General features: G+C 42.6%; 1 protein-coding gene across 20 annotated transcripts in view; it reads left to right on the top strand.

The window, feature by feature from the left end:
• The window catches only part of Syne1 (spectrin repeat containing nuclear envelope protein 1), a 454,318-nt gene that overhangs the window by 399,499 nt on the left and 34,371 nt on the right, over positions 1-20,448 (top strand). For all 20 annotated transcript variants that reach the window (XM_040728331.1, XM_040728319.1, XM_040728318.1 and 17 more), the window contains 3 exons: positions 1,609-1,775; positions 11,164-11,326; positions 18,994-19,181. In XM_040728331.1, the coding sequence (XP_040584265.1) occupies positions 1,609-1,775; positions 11,164-11,326; positions 18,994-19,181 (518 nt within the window). The remainder of the gene's footprint in view (positions 1-1,608; positions 1,776-11,163; positions 11,327-18,993; positions 19,182-20,448) is intronic.

Raw genomic sequence — 20,448 nt, 5'->3', positions numbered from 1 at the left:
AGAGGGGTTAGCACAGAGATTGGGTAAAACAAGAAGGCGTGAGACCTACTAGCTTGCTGAAATTAATTAATTATTAATAGAACTGCGAACTAATTTGTCACATGCTGCCGTGACAAGTGTCTGTGTCTACCTGTTCACTGAAAAGGAGGCTTCCATGATTAAGGCTAAGAATATCATTGGTCTACATATTTACAAAAAAATATTTAGAAGGCAGTTTGACCTTGTGACAATTTTTATAGATAAAAGTATTCTGTTGTGTCACCTCCCCCAACCTATGACCTCCCCAGCTGTGGATTTTGACCATGTTTTCATTATCTGACATGGACTCCTCCAGAGTGGGCCTCAAATTCAGCAAGTTGGTTACTTCTATGGCAGTTATGCCACTACTGCACATGCTACCTAGCAGGTTGGTCTTACATTTCCTAAAGTTAACAGTGGGTGATGCCTTTTCTTTCCCATAAGCCTGCATAGCCCTTTGTAAGATGTTGAAATACAACTGGCAGGGAAGCTTATAGCTTAGTTTTAGCAGTCAAATGTAGGCGGTGTCTTCAGCAACTGCTCTGTCCTCTCATCTAGTCTCTACTGCTGTAGATATGACCAGACATTGTTTTATTTTTAAGGACATCCTTGACTAATAACTCAGGACTGGGCTTTTTCATTCGATAACCTACAGCTTCTAGGAATAGCTTTTTCTAGCTATTCATTTCATCTACATCCAAATGTTGCTTTAAAAATTGTATTAGTTTTTTGAGGGTTTGGTACAACATGCTTTTGTCATCATATCACTTCATCCACAAACCCTTCCCAGCTCTACTCCCCGTTCCCTACCCACCCAACTTTGTGGGATTCTTATTTTAACCCACCGAGGCAAATCTGTGCTGCCCAAATAATCTTGGGGGTACAGTCTTCCATTGGAGCATGGCCAACTTACCAAGGACTCCAGTCTTAGTGAGAACAATCTCGTCCTTTCCTAGCAACTAACAATTGGCAATAGTTAATGTGTTAACTGTATTTTTACTTTGGTCATAACCTCTTCATTTTGGTTGATCCTTCCCTTAAGCTCTCATCTCTCCTGACCTCCCATCGTTGCCTGCTTAAGCCTTTCCACCCCCAGCCTTCCCTCTTCTTTTAGATTGCCTTCGTTTTTACTACCCTCCCACCCTTACGGCCTTCCCCTCCCCATGTCAACCACAATACACATTTATGTATTTATATATTTGTTTAGTTTAGTTTTTTTTTGAGAAAGGGTCTCATGCAACCCACACTGGTCTGAAACTCACTCTGTGCCCGAGGATCTTGAATTCCTGATTCTCCTGCCTCTACTTCTCTAGGGCAGGGATTACAGTCATATGCCATCGTACCAGGCTAGTGCCCTACAACCAAGCGCCTTACAATTCCTTTCAGAAAGTCTGTTGTAATAATTGAGTCCACACCATCAGGAGCAATAGGCACTATTAATTCTAGCATACGTAGACTGATGTTCACACGGTGTTCCTCAGGCCCAAACTGTCCAAACAGTAGAAACTGTAATTAGTGTGTTTCCAGAGGAGCCAGATGAATGCATTAAGAATATGCCTTCTGACCTCCGTGATTGCTTTCATTATGCAGGATTATCAAGAGGAAATTGCTGTCGCCCAAGAGAACAAAATCCAGCTCCAGCTAATGGGAGAGAGGCTTGCTAAAGCCAGCCATGAAAGCAAAGCCTCTGAGATCCAGTACAAGCTCGGCAAGGTGAACGACAGGTGGCAGCATCTCCTGGATCTCATTGCGGCCAGGTAAATGACCCTCGGTAGGATGCCTGCCTTGGGGATGCTCCTGCCTGTTAGTCGTCCTTCCTCTCGGCTAATGCAGTGCCTCCGGTCGTGATCACTCCCCCAACCAAACAATTATTTTTGTTGCTGCTCTCTAAGTGTGATTCTGCTACTGTTGTGATGTAAATGTTTACTGTTAAATGTAAATATGTTTTGGAGAGGGAGGTGTAACGTGTAGTCTTCCCGCCAGCCACCTGGGCCCTGCCGAGCGTTTGAACCCCCAAATAACACACAGGACATTGTATCAATTATAAACTGTTGGCTGTTTGCTATGATTTCTTCCTGGCTAGCTCTGACTTAATATTTAACCCGTAATTGCTAATCTGAGTGTTTCCATGTCTCTTACCAGACAACAATTCCAGACCTCTTACTTCTCTGGCATCCTACATTGTGTCTGCCTATGCCTCTCTTTCCCAGAATCCTTCTCGACTCCTAGTCCCACCTCTCTTCCCAACAGTGCTTTATCCAACAACCAATAAGATGAGCACATACACAGGACTTCCCCCATCAGGGAGGCTTGCCAAAGGGGTCATGACCCACAGGTTGAGAAGCACCAAGCAAAAGGGAATGCAGCACCTAGTTCCCTTTCTCAGTTACTATACTGCCTGGGGTAGCTCTGTGCTCCTGCTGCTCCCATAAATGGCACTTTCATTAACTTCAGAAGAATTCAAGGAGTGGTATGGGAACAAGAGAAGGTTTTTCATTTGGGGGCTTTGTGGGTAACCCAACACCTATGGGGGAAAAAAGAAAAAGCCACTCCATCAATATTTGTAGGTATTCTTGTCTGTAATGGGAAAAACAAAGAGCTGCCACATCCCTATTATGTCTGTAGTTAGTTGGGTGCAGGAGTGAGACTGACCTTGTCATTCTGCTTATTCATAAAAATAGACAGCTTCATTATTGCAAACTTTCTGCTTAACCATAACAGTGACCATAATTATGGGTCTCGTGTTGGAGAGGCAAATTCTATCCCATTTATTCTGTAGACGGGCATTGTGACTAAAAGGGATGGCAAACATAAAGGACAAGCTTATAAGGGACTTTGCCATCATTTCAAATGCGAGTACGACTTGAAGAGGCACAAGGTTACTTTACATTAAAAGAGTACCCGACTCTGGAGAGGCTTCGTTTTAAGTGTACCTTCCTTCATGTTGGGATGTCGATGGTAAGAGACAGCTCTGTCCATCGACTCATTGCATATCAAAAACCTGAGAAGCGGGCTGGAAAGATGGCTCAGAGGTTAAGAGCACTGGCTGCCCTTCCAGAGGTCCTGAGTTCAATTCCCAGCAACCACATGGTGGCTCACAACCGTCTGTAATGAGATCTGGTGACCTCTGGCCTGCAGGTATACATGTAGGCAGAACAGTGTTTACATAATAAATAAATAAATAAACAAATAAATAAATCTTTAAAAAAAAACAAAAAAGAAACCAAAAGTCTGAGAATAGTAGTTGGTGTTAGGGTGTGACTTAATGGGAGAATTCTTGAGTAGCATGTGCAAGTCCTTTGGTCTGTAAAGTAATTAGAGTGTCACAAAGACTGGTAGGCTCTGAGAATGAATGCCACCAGAGCGGGCCTCCCCGCTAGAGTATATGGTGGCAGTGCAGACATGGAAAGAAACTGAGCAAAAACATTGTGCTCCCTGCTCAGGGACGTATAGGGATGGAAATACATCTCTACTGAGATTACCCTACAGCTGAAATGCACAATGGTTCTGAATCCCAATGTGATGTTTAGCCTCACATCTCAGCCACCAAGATCATAACAAAATCTTATTCCAGAAGCAGAAATTGAAACCTCGTGTGCTATAAATTCCCTTCTTGGAGAGACCTCCCAATAGATCAGCATGCTGGGGATTTTTGTGTGTGTGTCAGATCCTGACTCATGGACCGATGTGCTTGTCTGTATAACTCCACTAAATTGGCTAAATTTCTTTCATGAATCCCAGGGCCACAGTGATATAGAAGGGGAAGATCCACCATGCCAAAAATTATCTCAAATAGGCTTTAACCCAGAACAGTTGTAGGCAGCTGGCTTAGTTTCTGCTCAGCTGTCGGCTAACAATACATGGAGGACAAAACTTTCTCCTCAAAGTCATGTTAATTTACAACACATCCGTGTGATTTTTTTTCAGGTGAGAATTTTCTAGATATTGTTCTTTTTGTACCATCCCCAAAGATACATAAACAAACTTGAGTCAGCTGTATGTTGGTAAGAAATGGGAGCTTTTCACCATAGTCTCTAAGACGTTCATCTGCGACCACGTTTTAGAATGTCATCGTGCAGACGAATTCCTGTGGGAAACTTTTGTATAGTGACAGTGTCCATTCCTAGGTGCCACCTATAAGGTTAAAGCAGGTCAGAGACCGGTCGTCAGCTTGCTCTGGAGTTTGAGGCCACACTGGATTCTGTCTGCCTTCCGGCTTCTCCCAGAAGACACGTGGCTATCACACTTGCTTTCTGTTTCCTTGTTTACTGTATTCGGGTGGGGTGCACTTCCTCCACACCTGTCTATGAACTGGCAGCTGCGTTGCTCAGTTCTGTTATTCAGTCTCGTTCATGACTCTCCCTCCCTCCAGCAAAATCAGTGATTCATGAAACAGAACAGAACCTGGCATATACTTTTGGAGTTTTTCACAATTTTTTCATTATATTTTTATTTATATATTCGGCACAGCATGAGGGCAGGGGAAAGCTACAATGTACACATGGAAATCAGAGGACAAATTGCAAGAGTGAGTTCTCTTCTTCCAGATTATCAAAGGCTTGGTCGCTGCCTTTACCTGCTAAGCCGCCTCACTCACTGTACCCCTCCACGTTTTTCTGAGACAAGGACTCATTTAGCCCAGGCTGGCCTTGAACTCCATATGTCAAGAATGATCTTGAACTTGTGATCCTCCTGCCTCCACCCTCCTCGGTTCTGAGATTACATGCACAAACCACCATGCCCTATTTATGATGTGCAGAGAACCAAACTCAAGCTTTCATGCCTGCTCAGCGAGCACTCTCCCAACTCAGCCACATTACCAACCCATACTTTGTATGTTTTTCATATTTCTCACGTGCTTTGTGCAGAAATTTTGAAAGTTCCCCAAGTTCACAAAATGAAGTTTCCTGAAATCCTATCACCTTGTATCACTAGTTTTTAAGTGCACAAAGGTTTTTGTATATGAGTAATGGTAAATATTACCTCATTACTCTCCATGCTTACATAGTCTGTTAGAAAGCAGATATCAAGTGATTTCCCACACGGTATCCTGCCTTCCCTTCCCCAGCAACCCCTTAAGGGTGCCATTCATACCACTGAGTTGTCAGACTGGCCAGAAAACAGGAGACTCTGCTTGCATTTGTTGCAGCACTTGTGGAGGTTTTGCTGGTAGTTTTGCATGCGGCTGGTTTTTCTTTTCCAAATAGCTTGCATGCGGCTGGTTTTTCTTTTCCAAATAGCTTGCATGCGGCTGGTTTTTCTTTTCCAAATAGCTTGCATGCGGCTGGTTTTTCTTTTCCAAATAGCTTGCATGCGGCTGGTTTTTCTTTTCCAAGTAGCTTTCCTGGAATAGCTTGGAGCCCTCAGGAAAAGTTGACCATCCTCATGGAACAGTAGAGTGTCTGCAACCGTCACTATTTCTGCGACCCTTTCTCTAGACCTGTGTACTGCTTCCCCTGGCAGATTACACTGAGCTTTTCCCTTCTTACCCTCGTGGCCTACATTCCAGGAGATCAAGCCTGGCACATGCTCATGAATGTGGGTTTTATTTAGAAACATGACCACTTGTGACTGTCCAGTGTCATGTTAACAGACAGGCAACCAGCACCATTTGTCCAGCAAGAGCGTTTTCATACTTCTAGCGTAGACAAGGGGAGAAACTTTCTCCTCGCACAGGAACGACTGAGCCTTTTGCTCTGCAGAGCCTGGCTTTTGCAAGCGGAAGCTTCATGGTGGTGGCAGAGGACTTGTGTGCCCTGAGGATGGCAGAGGACAGCAGTGTGGACGCAGATCTCCCAGAATGTGACTGCGATGTCACCAGGCAGGCATCTTCTCGAGTGTCTTCTATTGGGCATAGCTTTAGAGTTATGTGGGCTCATGGGATAGACACTAGGTGATTTAATCCGGAATGTTTCAAGCTGATGTTAAGTAGACATGAGTATAGCACTAGGAAACTGTAGGTCATCGGCTCCGAAGCGTTCTTTGTTGGTTTGTTTTCTTGTTTCTCTGCTGGGCATGTGCAGGAGGTTGCTCACCTCGGTCTTTTAGTTGTTTCTGGACCACATGTATCATGCAAACTTTATGGCTCCAGTAGAGAGGCCGACTGGAATGTGATTGAGAAAATGATTCAGCAAGGCCACCATCTGCTAGCTAAAGGGTGGCTTCTGACCAAACTGAAAGTGGGCTGGAGCTGGTCCACAGCTTTGCAGCCAAAAGCTTTCTCTGTAGTAAATAAAGCATGTTTCGGGGATATGAAGGAGGACTTTTCTATCATTTCTATTTGTCTCCGGCAGTCCCTTTAGGCCATCCGTGCATATAGGTTTTGAAGTATACAGATACTATAATTTAGTTCTAAAAATAGTCACTATTGTTTGGTATAAACATTGAATTTGTGATTTACTTTATTTAGAAGAACAATAACACCCTTGGTGGTCTTGTGGTTAGGATTCAGCGTTCTTCCCATATGCTAGAGATCTTTTAAGTTTTTAAAATTTTTTTTGTTGTCTCACTCTTTGATTAATTCTCATAGGTGGGTGGGATTTACTAATGGCAATTTTGGTTCTATTATGTTTAGAATCTGAATTCTATCTTGTATTGGGTTGTGGCTATACTAACCTCAAGAAAAGTATGTACATTATATATTAACTAGAAGTCCATGTATGCTGTTACACACATTCATGTGTTCATGTGTGTGGTAGTATTAATGAGATGGGCGGTTTGATTCAGTAGTTCTGTACCTCTCAAGAAGGTCGAGAGCCTGAGGTATGCTTTGGACTGAGAGGGCACACATGTAAGGACTTACAATCAGTCATGTACATGTACATCATATATAGGCATCTATGTTAAATTAAAACCTGAATGCTATCCAACAGAATGTTGCCCAAACTTCTTGCTTTCTTACAATAAGTAAGTAAAAAAACTATTCTGAAACTTTAAAGATTTCTTTCAAAGAAATAATGCAGAAAAAAAGAGACATTTCTTCTGTGCAAGAATGGCCCCTGAAAATATCAGATTTAATAAGCTATTACAAATAAATGAGGCTTTAAAGTCAAATTCTCCATGCTCTCATCTGCTCCCCGCAACATGCATATAATGTATTATGCAATTCGTGAGAAAATATACTTTTTTGAAAATTATAAAGGAGAACCACTTAAGTGTTCACCCATTGACTTTACTAAATTTATATTAGTTTGAAAGAGGAAGTTGTCCCTAATGGACTATATGAACAAGCATTTCCGTGTCACGATGCCCGTGACACATTGCACACTAACCACACTGCCTTGGACCTCATTCAGTATTTTACAGGATCCAACTCCTTTTACTAATTTTTCTGGCTTGATAGAATATTATTTACTCACATCCTCTTGTGCTTTAGATCATTTGATCATATTTGTGATCCTTGAGTGAAAAGAATCAACTAATTTTAGATCATTTGATAATGTCAGACTTAAAGGGAAAATGGCAACATTCATTGTCAAAAAGAGTTTGAAGGTAGAAATGTTAATTGAAAGCATTTTACTTAGAATACTAGTGTTTAAATACTTAAGCATTTTTAAATAATGTTCAATTGTGTATAAAACACTGAGCTAAGTATGGTAGTGGGAGAAACTCAAATATAGATATTCATAGTTCTGGCTTTCTGAAGAACCTCCACGGAGAAGGCCAGCTTGGACACAGATGGTGTTAGCCAGTAAAATGAGGGTGTGGAGGAAGCAGGTTCTACAGCCTCCAGAGAACCCTAATGACATTGTGAGGTTGTGATAAATTCCACTCCAAAACACAGTTAGCATCCTGACCCCACCAAGCCCCAACACAGATAGTCATGTGAGAGGGGGAGAAGACGTCCCTCCAGGTCTACCTTCAGGACAGACTTGGTCTACCTTCAAGACAGACTTTCTGGTGTCATGCACCATTTTTCAGTCCTGCACCAGGGGACCACTGATAGTCATAGGTATTAAGTTAATTCTGAGTTCATGCCATGGTCACTCACAGGATGCATTCCCTGAGACCTGCATCAGCAGCCACTCTAAAGTTGTCATTTGTTGCTGGAGGCTTCTTTGTCCCTCCTGGTCCTGCTGCACTTCAGCCCCAAATAAACACATGAATACTATATTAACTATCAAACTGTTGGCCGATGGCTAGGGATTCTTATTGGCTAGCTCCCTGTTCTGTCTTAATTATTAATCCATAACTACTAATCTGTGAATTTCTACATGGACTTAACTTACTGGAGAATGTCTCCTTTTGCCTACCTTTCCCAGATTTCTTGTCTTCTAGTTCCAACTATCTTTTTGCCAAACAGTGTTTTATTCATCAACCAATAAGAGAAACATCTATACAGAAGGACATCCCAATCAGTCATTCATTAATTACCCACTTTTGAGTGACAGAAACACAGATGGATGATTTTCTTTTTAAACTCATCCTTTTTATTTCATGTGCATTGGTATGAGTATGTCACAGATCCCCTGGAATCAGAATTACAGACATTTTTAAACTGCCATGTGGGTGCTGGGATTTGAGCCCAGGTCCTCTGGAAGACCAGTCAGTGCTCTTAACCACTGAGGCATCTCTCTAGCCCCCAGATGGATGATTTTTGAAGGTGCTTGGAAATATTCAAAGAGAGTACCATGAGATGTCCGAGAGCATCATGCCTGACTTCTCCTTATAAAGCTAATTAAGGAATTCTCATCTTGAGTAAAATTATGAGTTGTGATAAACAAAGCACCTCATTTTTACTCTTTATCAAAGGAGTGGATTGGCCATATGAACATACATTTTTTTTAAAGTACACACTTTTTTCTCCCCCAAAAAATGTTCCAAGACACCTCACCTGAGAGTGCTTTCAGAAGCTAAAATCTCATGGAACTCAGACCCTAGATGAAGAACTAAGTCAACTAAGGAATGCAGGCGGCAGGATGGAAATCCTCCAACACTTGTGTGCTGGTGTGTTGAAGACAGTCCCCAGGAGGAGATGTAACTGTGCCTCCGGGATTAGTTTCATTTGAGCAAGACACAATGGTTTATTGAAACTGTGATGGTCGAAGTGATAATTTCTGTCAATTTTAAGGAGCTAAAAATAAATCGATATGCTACAAATACTTTAATGACGAAATATTTCTTCAGGACAGTTACTTCTTTTGGTCTGAGGAAGGTAGAAAAATCACCTGAAGTGGGCATGGAAGGAGCTCAGAGCTGTGAGCTGTGAGCACCCTGGGGCTGATTCTATACTCTACCTAGAGAATGGCTTATTTATCACGATAGTGTCATGGAGATGGGGCGTCCAAGTGTAAGTTCTGAATCACAAAGAACATTCTATTGAAGATCTGCTTTTAAATTCTAACAACTCCGCAGGCTTAGACTTCATGTGGCTCTTGACATTCTTTTTCAAGATGATACCTTTTCAGTGAGGCCACTTTGACACGGAAACGCTGTCTTTATCTGCTTATCTGGTTACTTACTCTAAGAGCAGTTCCTGTAAAGTCTCTCTGCTTCCCAGTCCAGGAGGGGTGCTCTACATGGAGAACTGAACTTTACAGAAGAGCCTTGACAATGAGTACAATGGTTGTGTGCTTATTATGATGACCAGGCTGCTCTGTAGTTTGCATGCAGTTTGTCTGGCCAGACCCTTAACAGGAAAGTGTAGTTGGGATGTAATGTATGAAGTAGTATAAATTACGAGAGGTGAAGAGAGGGCTTGGTGGTTAAGAGCATTTGCTGCTGATCCAGAGGACATGGGTTTGATTCTTAGTACCCACACATCAGAAGCTCAAAACTGCCTACAATTCCAGCTCCAGGGGATCTAAAATCCTCCAGCCTCTGCAGGCACTTACATGACTATGATGAACACGATTATGTACATCTTAGAGTAAGCATCCTAAGTAGTCTAAATGTTCCTGTTTTTATATATCTGACCCCTGAATGAAGCACTCACTCAGGGCCTGCAGAGTCCTTCTGACCGTTAAACATGAGACCCTCTCTTCAGTCCTTATCACACTGTTTACACTGCTGGGTAGCTCAGTGGTAGGCCCCAAATGTCAGCATTTGTAAGAACTGTATTTATTTAAAATGCTATTTCTATAGCCTTATTCCTGGAGATTTAGACACCACAGTACTGGAGTGCAGGAGTCTGATCTGATCCCAGACAAACCTGGTTCAAGCACCTGTTCAAACTGACTGATAACCCTTCTTGAGCATCCTACAGACCCTGGTGCATCCTGTCTTTGGTCTACATTATACATTCCTGGGTTTCCACCTTCTTTTTAAAAAATATGCGTGTGTGTGTGTGTGTGTGTGTGTGTGTATGTGTGTGTGTGTGTGTGTGTGCGTGCAGAGACTGATATCAGCTGTCTTCTTCTATTACCTTCTACCATTTTGAGATAGTATCTCTTCCTCAATCTAGAGCCCACCTGTTCAGCTCGGCTAACCGGCTGGCATGCCTCAGCAATCCACCTGACTCACTCTCTGTGACACTGGGATTTACAGGTCCAGGTTACCTCACCTTGCTTTTTCTGTGGTGCCAAGGATCAAAACTCAGGTCACTTTTCTAAGCGAGACATCACCCTAGTCCCCTCTTTCATTTCTGACTGTTTTTTTCTTTAGTCCTCCTTGAAGAAATTTAAATAATCCCTTTTCCCTCAGTCAACACCCACTGGCAGCTTCCACCCTGTGCCTACCAATTTAATCAATGGCATAATCTCATTCCTCACACCTAGACCTGTATTTCAGTACGTGTTTGTGCAGGCCCTCAAGTACCCTGCAAGCCTGTTTCTCCCAATCTGTTCCTCTTCCTGCAAGCATGAATTGTGTTACTCATGGGAATGGCTTGTGTGAAGGCCGTGGGGTTGCTGTTACACTTGTATTGAGTGGAATGGTTGTAAATGTTTGCCGGATGCTCACCTTCACTGAGCATATTACATTACCCCACTTATGTAGTGAATCCTTGTGTGGTCCATAAAATTCCTTTTTCTAAAATGAGGAAACAAGACAGCCAGCAGAGCCACACTGTCTGTAAGAAACTGAGCCATGATGGACCAGGGCAATTTGGCTTTAGGCCCATCATTCATGCCTCCACACGAGGACAACGTGGAGCAGGGCCCTTCACCGTCTCACTGATCCCTGATGTCTCCACTCCTCTGCCCACAGGGTGAAGAAGCTGAAGGAGACCCTGGTGGCCGTGCAGCAGCTGGATAAGAACATGGGCAGTCTGAGGACTTGGCTGGCCCACATTGAGTCAGAGCTGGCTAAGCCCATAGTCTATGAGACCTGTAACTCGGAAGAAATACAGAGGAAGCTGAGTGAACAGCAGGTAGGACTGCTGAGCAGGGAGCACATGTCCTCTTGGCCAGGAAAATGGGGTGGGTGCAAGACACTGACTTGGGATGAATGATAGGGAGGGAATCAGGCAGGACGGGGGATGAAGGGCGAGCTTTGTGTAGGAGAGTGGTGGGGACAAATGGGTTCTGTATCATGGCAGAATTGACTCTTAAAAGATGTCTGTGCCATCCTGGTGATAGTGTCATTGGTTCTCCAGAAAGCAATCTAATAAAACATAGGGTATCCAAACCATCACCTGATGGCTTCCTTCTCCATGTGCCCGCCACTGTGTACTTAGAAAGAAGCCCTTGACTGACTGTAGGGTGTTTAGAGAAAGACTACAATGCAGATCGAGGGTTTGGGGGAGTAACAGTTCTGTACTGTGGGGAGGAGACTGTGTGGTCTTCAGGTAGTAACATCACCTTCCTGTACACAGGACATAAAATACGTAACCCAGTAGAGCAAAGGAGGATGTTCCTGAAAACACAGCAGAGGGAACTTTTGTTTTCTACCCCCCTTATTTATTCTTACTAACAGTATTGGACTCTAGTCATCAGCCATGAATGTGTTACGCCATGTCTTCATTGCCCTTGAGAATTCTACCCAGGTTTCACTTTCTTCTGCTAACAATTACACTATGGTTACCAAGTAAAAACAGAAGAGAAAATACTTTTAAAATCCTATAAGATATTTAACGTGTTTATTTTGGGGGAAGGAATGAATAACGGTGATAATAGCAATGGCTAATAATCCTTGCTGATGTTTGGCTATAGCTGGAAACTGCTCTAAGCCTTTTGTATGTTTCTTAAATATTTGTTTTTTGAAATTATAATTACATCATTTCCCTCTCCCCTTTGTTCCCTCCAGGCCCTCCTACATACTCCTTGCTCTCTTTCAAATGCTTGGCCTCTTTTTCTAATAATTGTTGATTGATTATAAATATATTCTAAATATAGCCTGCTCAGTCATTATAATGTTACTTGTGTGTGTATATGTTTTAAGGGATGACCATTTGGTATTGGATAACCAATTGGTGTGTTTTTTCCCAAAGAGGGCTGTTTCTCTCTCCCTCTGGATTCCTTAGTTGCTTGTAGTTCTGTGTATAGGGTTGAAGCTTTAAGTTCTTTCCCAGTTTTTCTTAACATTATCTGTTGTCGTTCTCTGTGTTTGGCTCATGTTTCATTAGTCATGTTCGTGGGAATTTGGGTGTAGCTTCTGACATTCCTAGGAGATATAATCTCACAGCAAAGTCCCTGATCCCATGGCTCTTACACTTTTTCCACCCCTCCTTTGAAATGATCCCTGAGCCTTAGGTGTGGTAGTTGTTTTGCAGATGTACTGGCTAGGACTGGGCTCTTGCATTGGATTAGCATACTTGTTTGTTTCTTTTTACAAGCGCTACACACTAGTTAGAATAGGCGCTAAAGTATAGAGCTAGAGATTGCGCCTACTATTTATTATTTTTTTATTCCTTGAGATTTTCACACATGTATGAACTGACTTTTGGTGTTGGGTTTTATACTAAGATTATCATTTCTTTAAAGGTGCGTTTGCTGAGACATTTTTAACTTTCATAAGATTAGTGTCCTCAGCAAATGATGTTTGAGATTTTGATGATTGCATTGAGAGGGTCTTGGCTGGCTTTCAGTGTCCCCCCACCACCCAAATTCTCCTGGAGAATGTGGTAAGCTGTGTACCAGGGGTGAGAAATGAAGGCTAATGACCAGTGCTATTGAGCCAGTCTTAGCTCCACACAGGTAGGCAAGAGTCTGCAGCACTTAAGAAAGCCTATTCTTGTGGGTGTCAGTGAGGAGGCCTAGGTAATCTATCGAGCCTTGGGTAGTAGATCAGTATTCATCCTGAGTATACACATGGACTTTGGACTCCCAACCAACAATGAGAGATGCACTCTCACCCTGAACTCTTGGGGGAGGGTCCAGGCCCTGCCCTGGATGAATAGACAGACTGTGGACACCCCCATGGAGGGCCTCACCCTCCCTGGGGAAATGAGGGGATAATGGGGGGGGATTGGGGGGAGGGCACGGGAGGAGGGGAGGGAAACGGAGAGGGACCTGGAATTGACATGCTTCTAATCTAAATTTAAAAATAAAAAATATATAAAGAAAATAATAAAAATTAAAAAAAGAAAGCCTATTCTATGAAGGAAAAGACCAGAGTTAATAGAACAAATAAAATGAAAAGGGAAGAGAAGAAACAACAGAAAATAGTGTGTGTCTGTATGTGTGTGTGTGTATGTGTATGTGTGTGTGCATGTTTGTGTGTGTGTGTGTGTAAGGTTTTTTAAAAACTCACAGAAATGAGAACTTTTACATTAAAAATGAAAGATACTGTTACTTTTTCTAAAAGGAATATTCAGAATTGATCTTTTCCCACGACATAAAATAAAAAGATTAAAAACATGAAAATTAGGCAATAAAGACAACAAAAGAGTTAATGTCTAAGTCTCAAAATCCTATGCAGTTATTTGATAAAAGTCACCAAAATCCTTCTTCAATGAAGGAAGAAATAATTAATTGAAGTATTAATACCAAAAACATTCTAGATGGAAATCACACACTTCCAGATCATAAAGATCTGATATAAGTACCCAGGAAAATTGGAAACACACAAAACCATCCCAGACTTTTCACATTAGGCATCGTCATCACAAACAGATAAACAGAATATGGATGAGGCCTCGGACGTAAGGCGTCTTCCATCTCCCAGCATTCTCTGGGACCAGGAAACAACAGTCCGCTTCAGCCCAAAGACCAAGAAACCATTTATGACAGGCACTTATAGACCTTCTCACACCATATGCACAAATTCACCTCTGATCCACCCATTTCCGGGGAGTTAATGAAAGGATGGCTACCTGTACCAATGAGGAAGGTAGGAGAAAAAATGACATTCAGCTGAGGAGGAAGAGTTGCAGTGTCACTGAGCTATAATAAGATGAAATCTTGAGCCACACGTGGTGACACACACCTTTAATACACATGAGGCAGACACAGGTGGATCTCTGTGAGCTCGAGGCCAACCTGGTCTACATACTGAGTACTGGGTCAGCCAGGGTCTACACAGTAAAACCCTGTCTCCAAGTTAAATAAACAAATAAATGAAATTTTGTCATTATCAGGGGGAGTGCATGGAACTTGAGAACTTAATGTTAAGGGAGATAAATCAAACACAGGAAACACAGATATGGCATGCTCTCACATGTGTGGTTTAAAAATAAAAGTAATCTAGAATATTAAATAGCGATCACTGTGGTTTAGAAAGTGGGTTTTGATCAAGGCATACCTGATGTGTACTGAGATAACACCCTAGGCCTTTTACTCAGCACAATGGTTATACATGTTCAACATAAATAATTTTTAAATGTAAATCTCAGTTGAGGGTGTAGGTCATCTATAGAACTGGGTCTCAGGGGCTTCACAGGGAAATTTCCAAGTAGGAAGACAATGGAACTCAGTTTTCCCCAAAGAACTTAAATTAACCCTTATTATAAACAGGTACTATAAATGCAAGGGAGAGATGATTGTTAACTCCAGAAATACTAAACAACATGGGAAAAAAAAGAAGTACAGCCATAGCATACTTTGTTACACAAATGTGGAAAGTACTAACTGAATAGTCTAGTCACAGATGCGATGATGGTTGCCCCTGCTGTGAGCTGAGCTTTGAGCCTGGTGACCATGAGGCTTGGTCCCTCCCTACTCCAGAACTGTCCATCTCTCATGTGGAAAGGGGGAGATGGCTATGCATGTGTGATAAAGCAAAGGACACACCAGGAGAGAGCTACTCGGGAAGGAGGTGGTTGCTTTTAGGAGAGCTGGGGCCCGAAAGAGCCTCCGTCAGAACCTTTCAGTAGTTTCTTACTTGGTTGTAATAGATATATATCTTCACAATTAAATTTCAGATCACACCTTTAAAACTGTGTTACAAGTAGCAATGTAAAATTAGCCATGTTTACTCTCATATTCCTTATTTATAGAGTACTAAATATTAAAATTCATACTGAGAGGGTTTGATTCTGAAGTTAATGAGAAAAGTATAATTCCTCCCATTTTAAGCTAAAGCATTATTATTGTTACATGTGTATATTGGGGTATTTATGCATATGTGCAGTTGTGTGTGTGTGTGTGTGTAGGTGTGTATGTGTGTGTGTATGTGTGTGTAGGTGTGTGTATGTGTGTGTATGTAGGTGTGTGTGCATGTGTGTGTAGGTGTGTGTAGGTGTGTGTATGTGTGTAGGTGTGTGTGTATGTGTGTGTATGTGTGTAGGTGTGTGTGCATGTGTGTGTATGTGTGTAGGTGTGTGTAGGTGTGTGTAGGTGTGTGTAGGTATGTGTGTAGGTGTGTGTATGTGTGTAGGTATGTGTGTATGTGTGTGTATGTGTGTGTGCATGTGTGTATGTGTGTGTAGGTGGTGTGTAGGTGTGTGTGTAACTCAGAAGATGACTCTGTGGACTTGCTTCTGTCTTCCTGTCTTTGCACATGTCCCCACAACCAAACTCAGGTAGTCAAGCTTGCTCAGCAGGCCATCTCACTGCCCCAGTACCTTTCATTTTAATCATTTTAGGTTTGCCCATGGTTCCTGTTTTTTGTAGGAGGTGTTTGGAAATGAATCCATGATAATGGGACCACTTGGGATTCATGTTTAAAAGGATTCATTCAAAAGTCACCTGTCTCTAAAGGAGAAAATTCTAAGAGACATTTCATGACACAGATTACATTGTTAAGAGATGCATTTTCTTCTCTGTTCCATGTGGAATTTCTCTGGCCAACATTCTTAATTCTTCCAGTCTCACTCTGGGGGAGCTACAGTGTATATAGACTTGAGGTGACCTTGGAAAACACTTGGCTATATTTCTCTGTATTCTAGTTGAAGAGCTAAGTTCAAAGACACCTTGATGAAAACTGTATCACTAATGGAAGTTAAAACCAACACTAAAGCCCGTTCCCTCTGAGGGCACTTATGTATGATCTCAAAGTCATTCACACCTTTTGATTGCTTTGCTGTTTTAAACTCTGTTGACTATTTGGGGGACTTGCATGCAATGCCATGCCTTAAGTGTTTGCAGTATGTTTAGGGAGTTGAGGCTAATCTTATGTATACGCCCCCACTCTTTGGATTTGCGTATTATCTCACCCACATAAATGCCCTCATCTTTATATTTAGGCCAGTATTCAGTTCAATTTTTTGTCATATTTCAACTTTTGAGTTAGCAGATTTCTGATGTATTTTTGAAACAGAGATCGGTGGGAAATTGCAAAGACTATTTACTAAAATAGAGAGGCTTTAATATCATTTATCCCCCCAAATGTCTAGTCTAGAGAAGCTTCAAAAGTTAACAAAAAATGCTACATTTGTCAACAAGACCGTCTTTTCGTAGACACTGAAGAGCAGTGCTGTGACAGGAAGAACAGCGTGGGAAGCAGCGTGGAGACAGCCAAGTCAGTTGCGGGGTTATGGACGCAATGGAAAAGCTAGGAGAATTTAAGAATTCTTTTTCTGTTTTATTATAAGGAAAATACATTAGGAGTATTAACAAGTAGGGCGAAGAGACTGGCTGCAGCACAAGACACCAATTCTCAGCACAAAGGAGACTTACTTGCCCCAGAGGGACAAAGGGCAGGGAGTGAGAGACAGGACAGGAGATGGAGGACAAGGGAGAAAAAAAGAGGGAAAGGAGCAAGGTGGGGGGATATTTGTCCCTGAGAACAACAGACTGCCTCTGCTAGCAAGGAGACAGACACAGCCCATAGGCAAATGGCAGTTTATGAAGGTAGAAGGGAACCCCCCTGCTAGGATGAGGTGTTTAATTTTAATTGGGCTTGTTAATTAGGGCAGTCAAAGGGGGATTTTGACTGCTGGATGACCTTGATAGCCTCAAGGAAGTGGCCAAAGAAAGGAATAGACCTTGGTGGCTAGCTTTAGGAGTGCAGCCTAAGTGTTTTTTAGCAAGGCAGAGAGAACAGTGGAGATGGGCAAGGCTTGCTAGAGCTAGACAACTGTAAAGTTCATTTCCCCCAGTGACAGTGTAGATTTGTTAAGGAAAAGTAAGGAAAAAAATACTCAGGAGTAGGAGGGGCACCCAGGGATGGATAGGACCCTACTGACCCCACTTTAACAGTGGAATAATTTGAGCAAGTTGAACTCCTAAAGCCTATGTTAGCTAGCTTTCCATCACTGTGAAAAATTACCTGAGGTTGCCAGCTTCCAGGGAGACAGGCTGTGTTTTAATTGGTGGTTTCAGGGATTTCAGGGTCACATGACTCTGTTGTTGTGGTCCCCTGGAAGCAAAGTGCACTGTAGCAATAGAGCAGGCCATAGGAGAACTGTTGACCTCTTAGCTGCCAAGATGCATAAAAGAAAATTTTCGGAAGGAGCTGGGGTCCCAATACTCTTTACAAGGATATGCCCCCAAGGCTCTGCCTACCAGAGGTCCTGCTACCTGCTAGTATTTGCTTCAGGCTGGTGACCAAGCCATTGACATATGGGTCTTTGAAGAACATTCTAGAACCAAATTGTAGTAAAGCCCAAGGGGGGAAATAATGGATATTTTTGATTCACATTCTCTGCATCTAACATGAGTTCATATGTTGCATTGGAGAAAATCCAGTTTCCTGCTTGTTATTAAAACCTTTCTATTTCTGTCCTACATTTAAAACTGTGCTCCAAGGGAAGTAGCGATAATCTCATTCAAGAAAGGGAACCTCAGTTCCTTAAGCCGTAGTACCGCTTGATGTTTGGTGTGCTTGCAGATCTGTGATGCTTAAATCTTAGGTCTGAAGTGGGAGCTACTCACGGGTGTGAATAAATTGATTGACCAACTGGAATGAAAGTGATGTTTCAGTGGAGACTAGGGTAGTATTCATTCTGTCTCTCACGCGTCCCTCTCTTACACGTGTGTGCGTGCGTGCGTGCGTGCGTGCGTATACAGGTATACACTGTGTATACCAGATTAGCTGGGCCACAAGCTTCTGAATGCTCCTGTTTCTGCCTCCCAGCTTGCCTTAGGAGCTCTAGAATTATGGTGCGTGCTACCTGTAACATCTGGGTCTACATGGGTTCGGGTGACTCAAATTCCAATTGTCACATTTGTGTGGCAGGTGCTTTCCTGTTGAGCCATCTCCCCAATCCAACCCAGGATTAATTTTTTTCACTCACTACTAAAGTCACTTTTACTCTTAGAATTGTGTGTGTGTGTGTGTGTGTGTGTGTGTGTGTGTGTCTGTCTGTCTGTCTGTCTGTCTACAGGCATCAACATAAGGCAGAAGGGGCACTGGGGTCCCGTTGGAGTTACAAGCATTTGTGAGCCTCCCAGTGTAGGTAATGGGGTCTGAACCCAGGCCGTTTGGTAGAGTAGTAAGCACTCTTCTGCTGAGTCATCTCTCCAATCCCCATTGTGATCCATTTCATCTGTCCAGTTGGTGTCTTGGCATTTCTCACATAGAACATTTCCAGTTCTGCCTCCCTCCTCATATTGTACCTTAAGCTTCATAAATAAGGCTCGGGAAAATTGTTCATTCACGAAACTGAAATACTGTCAAGTATGGCCTGGCCATTTGTCAGTCAGTGAGCGCGGCTACGGGGGTCTCCCACCTCCTTACACAGACTTTTACAATAAAGCCCACTTCCTTCTCCTGCAGGAACTCCAGAGGGACATCGAGAAACACAGCACAGGTGTCGCCTCCGTCCTCAACTTGTGTGAGGTCCTGCTACATGATTGTGATGCCTGTGCCACTGAGGCTGAGTGTGACTCCATCCAGCAGGCAACACGGAACCTGGACCGGCGGTGGAGGAACATCTGCGCCATGTCCATGGAAAGGAGACTCAAGTGAGCTGGGATGTGCAATTACAGACAAAACAGACGAACACAACCCAAACAAGCCCCATCACTGTGTCCACAGTTTACGATTTTCCATTGGTTAGAAAGTCCCAAAATAGCCTTGGCTTCCCCAGACTGCCACTACCCACATGTAATTGGAAATATAAGTAGTCACAGAGGTACTATTAACAAGCCAATTTATATTGAAGGTGACATTTTAAATATTACATAGAAAAATGAAAATCTGTACTTAAGAAGTAAGTATAACTTTGTGGAATTTATAGCTATAGAAAGGTAACATTTTTTTTTTATTAAAACTCTACTCTTTGTAGTGTTAAGTGAACCAAGCCAGGCTTTATTTAAAAAAAAAAAGATAAATATTTCATGTTGTCTCTAGATCTAGATTTAGAACTCTATATGTAAATGTATGGATGGCATGTATAAATCAAGGTTTAAATGTGTAGATAACGCATATTTAAACCTACATTTAAATGCATAGATAGCATACTTGTTTATACATGGGACGTGAGAGGAGAAAGTGGACCAAGGCGGGGAGGAAGGAGTGCAGAAAGGTGGAGGGAGAAAGAGGTAACAGAATTATGTGACCTGAACATGGCAGGAAGTGTTTAGGAGAAAAGGGGGCCGGCGAGAGTGGGCGGGGCAGTGGGAGTGGCTTAGGGGAGCAAATAAGCAGCCTGGTAGCCCAGGTACGTGAAAACGAGCCTTACAACGAACTTCCTATGCTACGTTTATTGACCAATGGACACTTTTACTTTTAAGCCCTTTGAGAGCGATAGTGGCAAAAAACTCGTGCAGGAGTACCACAAAATTACCTCAGTGGCCTAAAACTGTGCGGCTCTCTGGCCGGTCCGGAAAGCTCTGTTGTCTTGTCAGGGGGACTATTATCACTCTTGAGTCTGATGTTGGTTCTAAAGGAAATTTCCAACTTCAGTTTTATTTAAGGGGTACACTGGCCTGAGCACACAGTCTACGGGAAGGGTTTCTAACCTCCCCGCAAACACCAGGGCTGCTCGTGTAATGTACTTTAACATCCAATTTGACTAATTCCCAGTTCAGAGCTGCAGGGCGTGTTTTTAAACCAACAGCTGTTCTATTTTAGCTCAACAGTTGTCTGTCCTTTTCTCTGGGCGGTTAGTCTCAAAGCTGTTATTGTTTCGCCCACCAGTTGCTTGCTTGGCACTCTTAATCCTGGTTGAAGGCATCAGATAGGGCTCTGATCACCAAGGGCCTTGATCACAGGGCGTGTGTTCTCCCA

Source organism: Mesocricetus auratus, unplaced genomic scaffold, assembly GCF_017639785.1.
Source record: "Mesocricetus auratus isolate SY011 unplaced genomic scaffold, BCM_Maur_2.0 Super-Scaffold_100018, whole genome shotgun sequence".
NCBI classification, from domain to species: domain Eukaryota; kingdom Metazoa; phylum Chordata; class Mammalia; order Rodentia; family Cricetidae; genus Mesocricetus; species Mesocricetus auratus.
The sequence above is the reverse complement of the archived record's forward strand: the minus strand, read 5'-3'. Positions and strand labels throughout refer to the sequence as shown.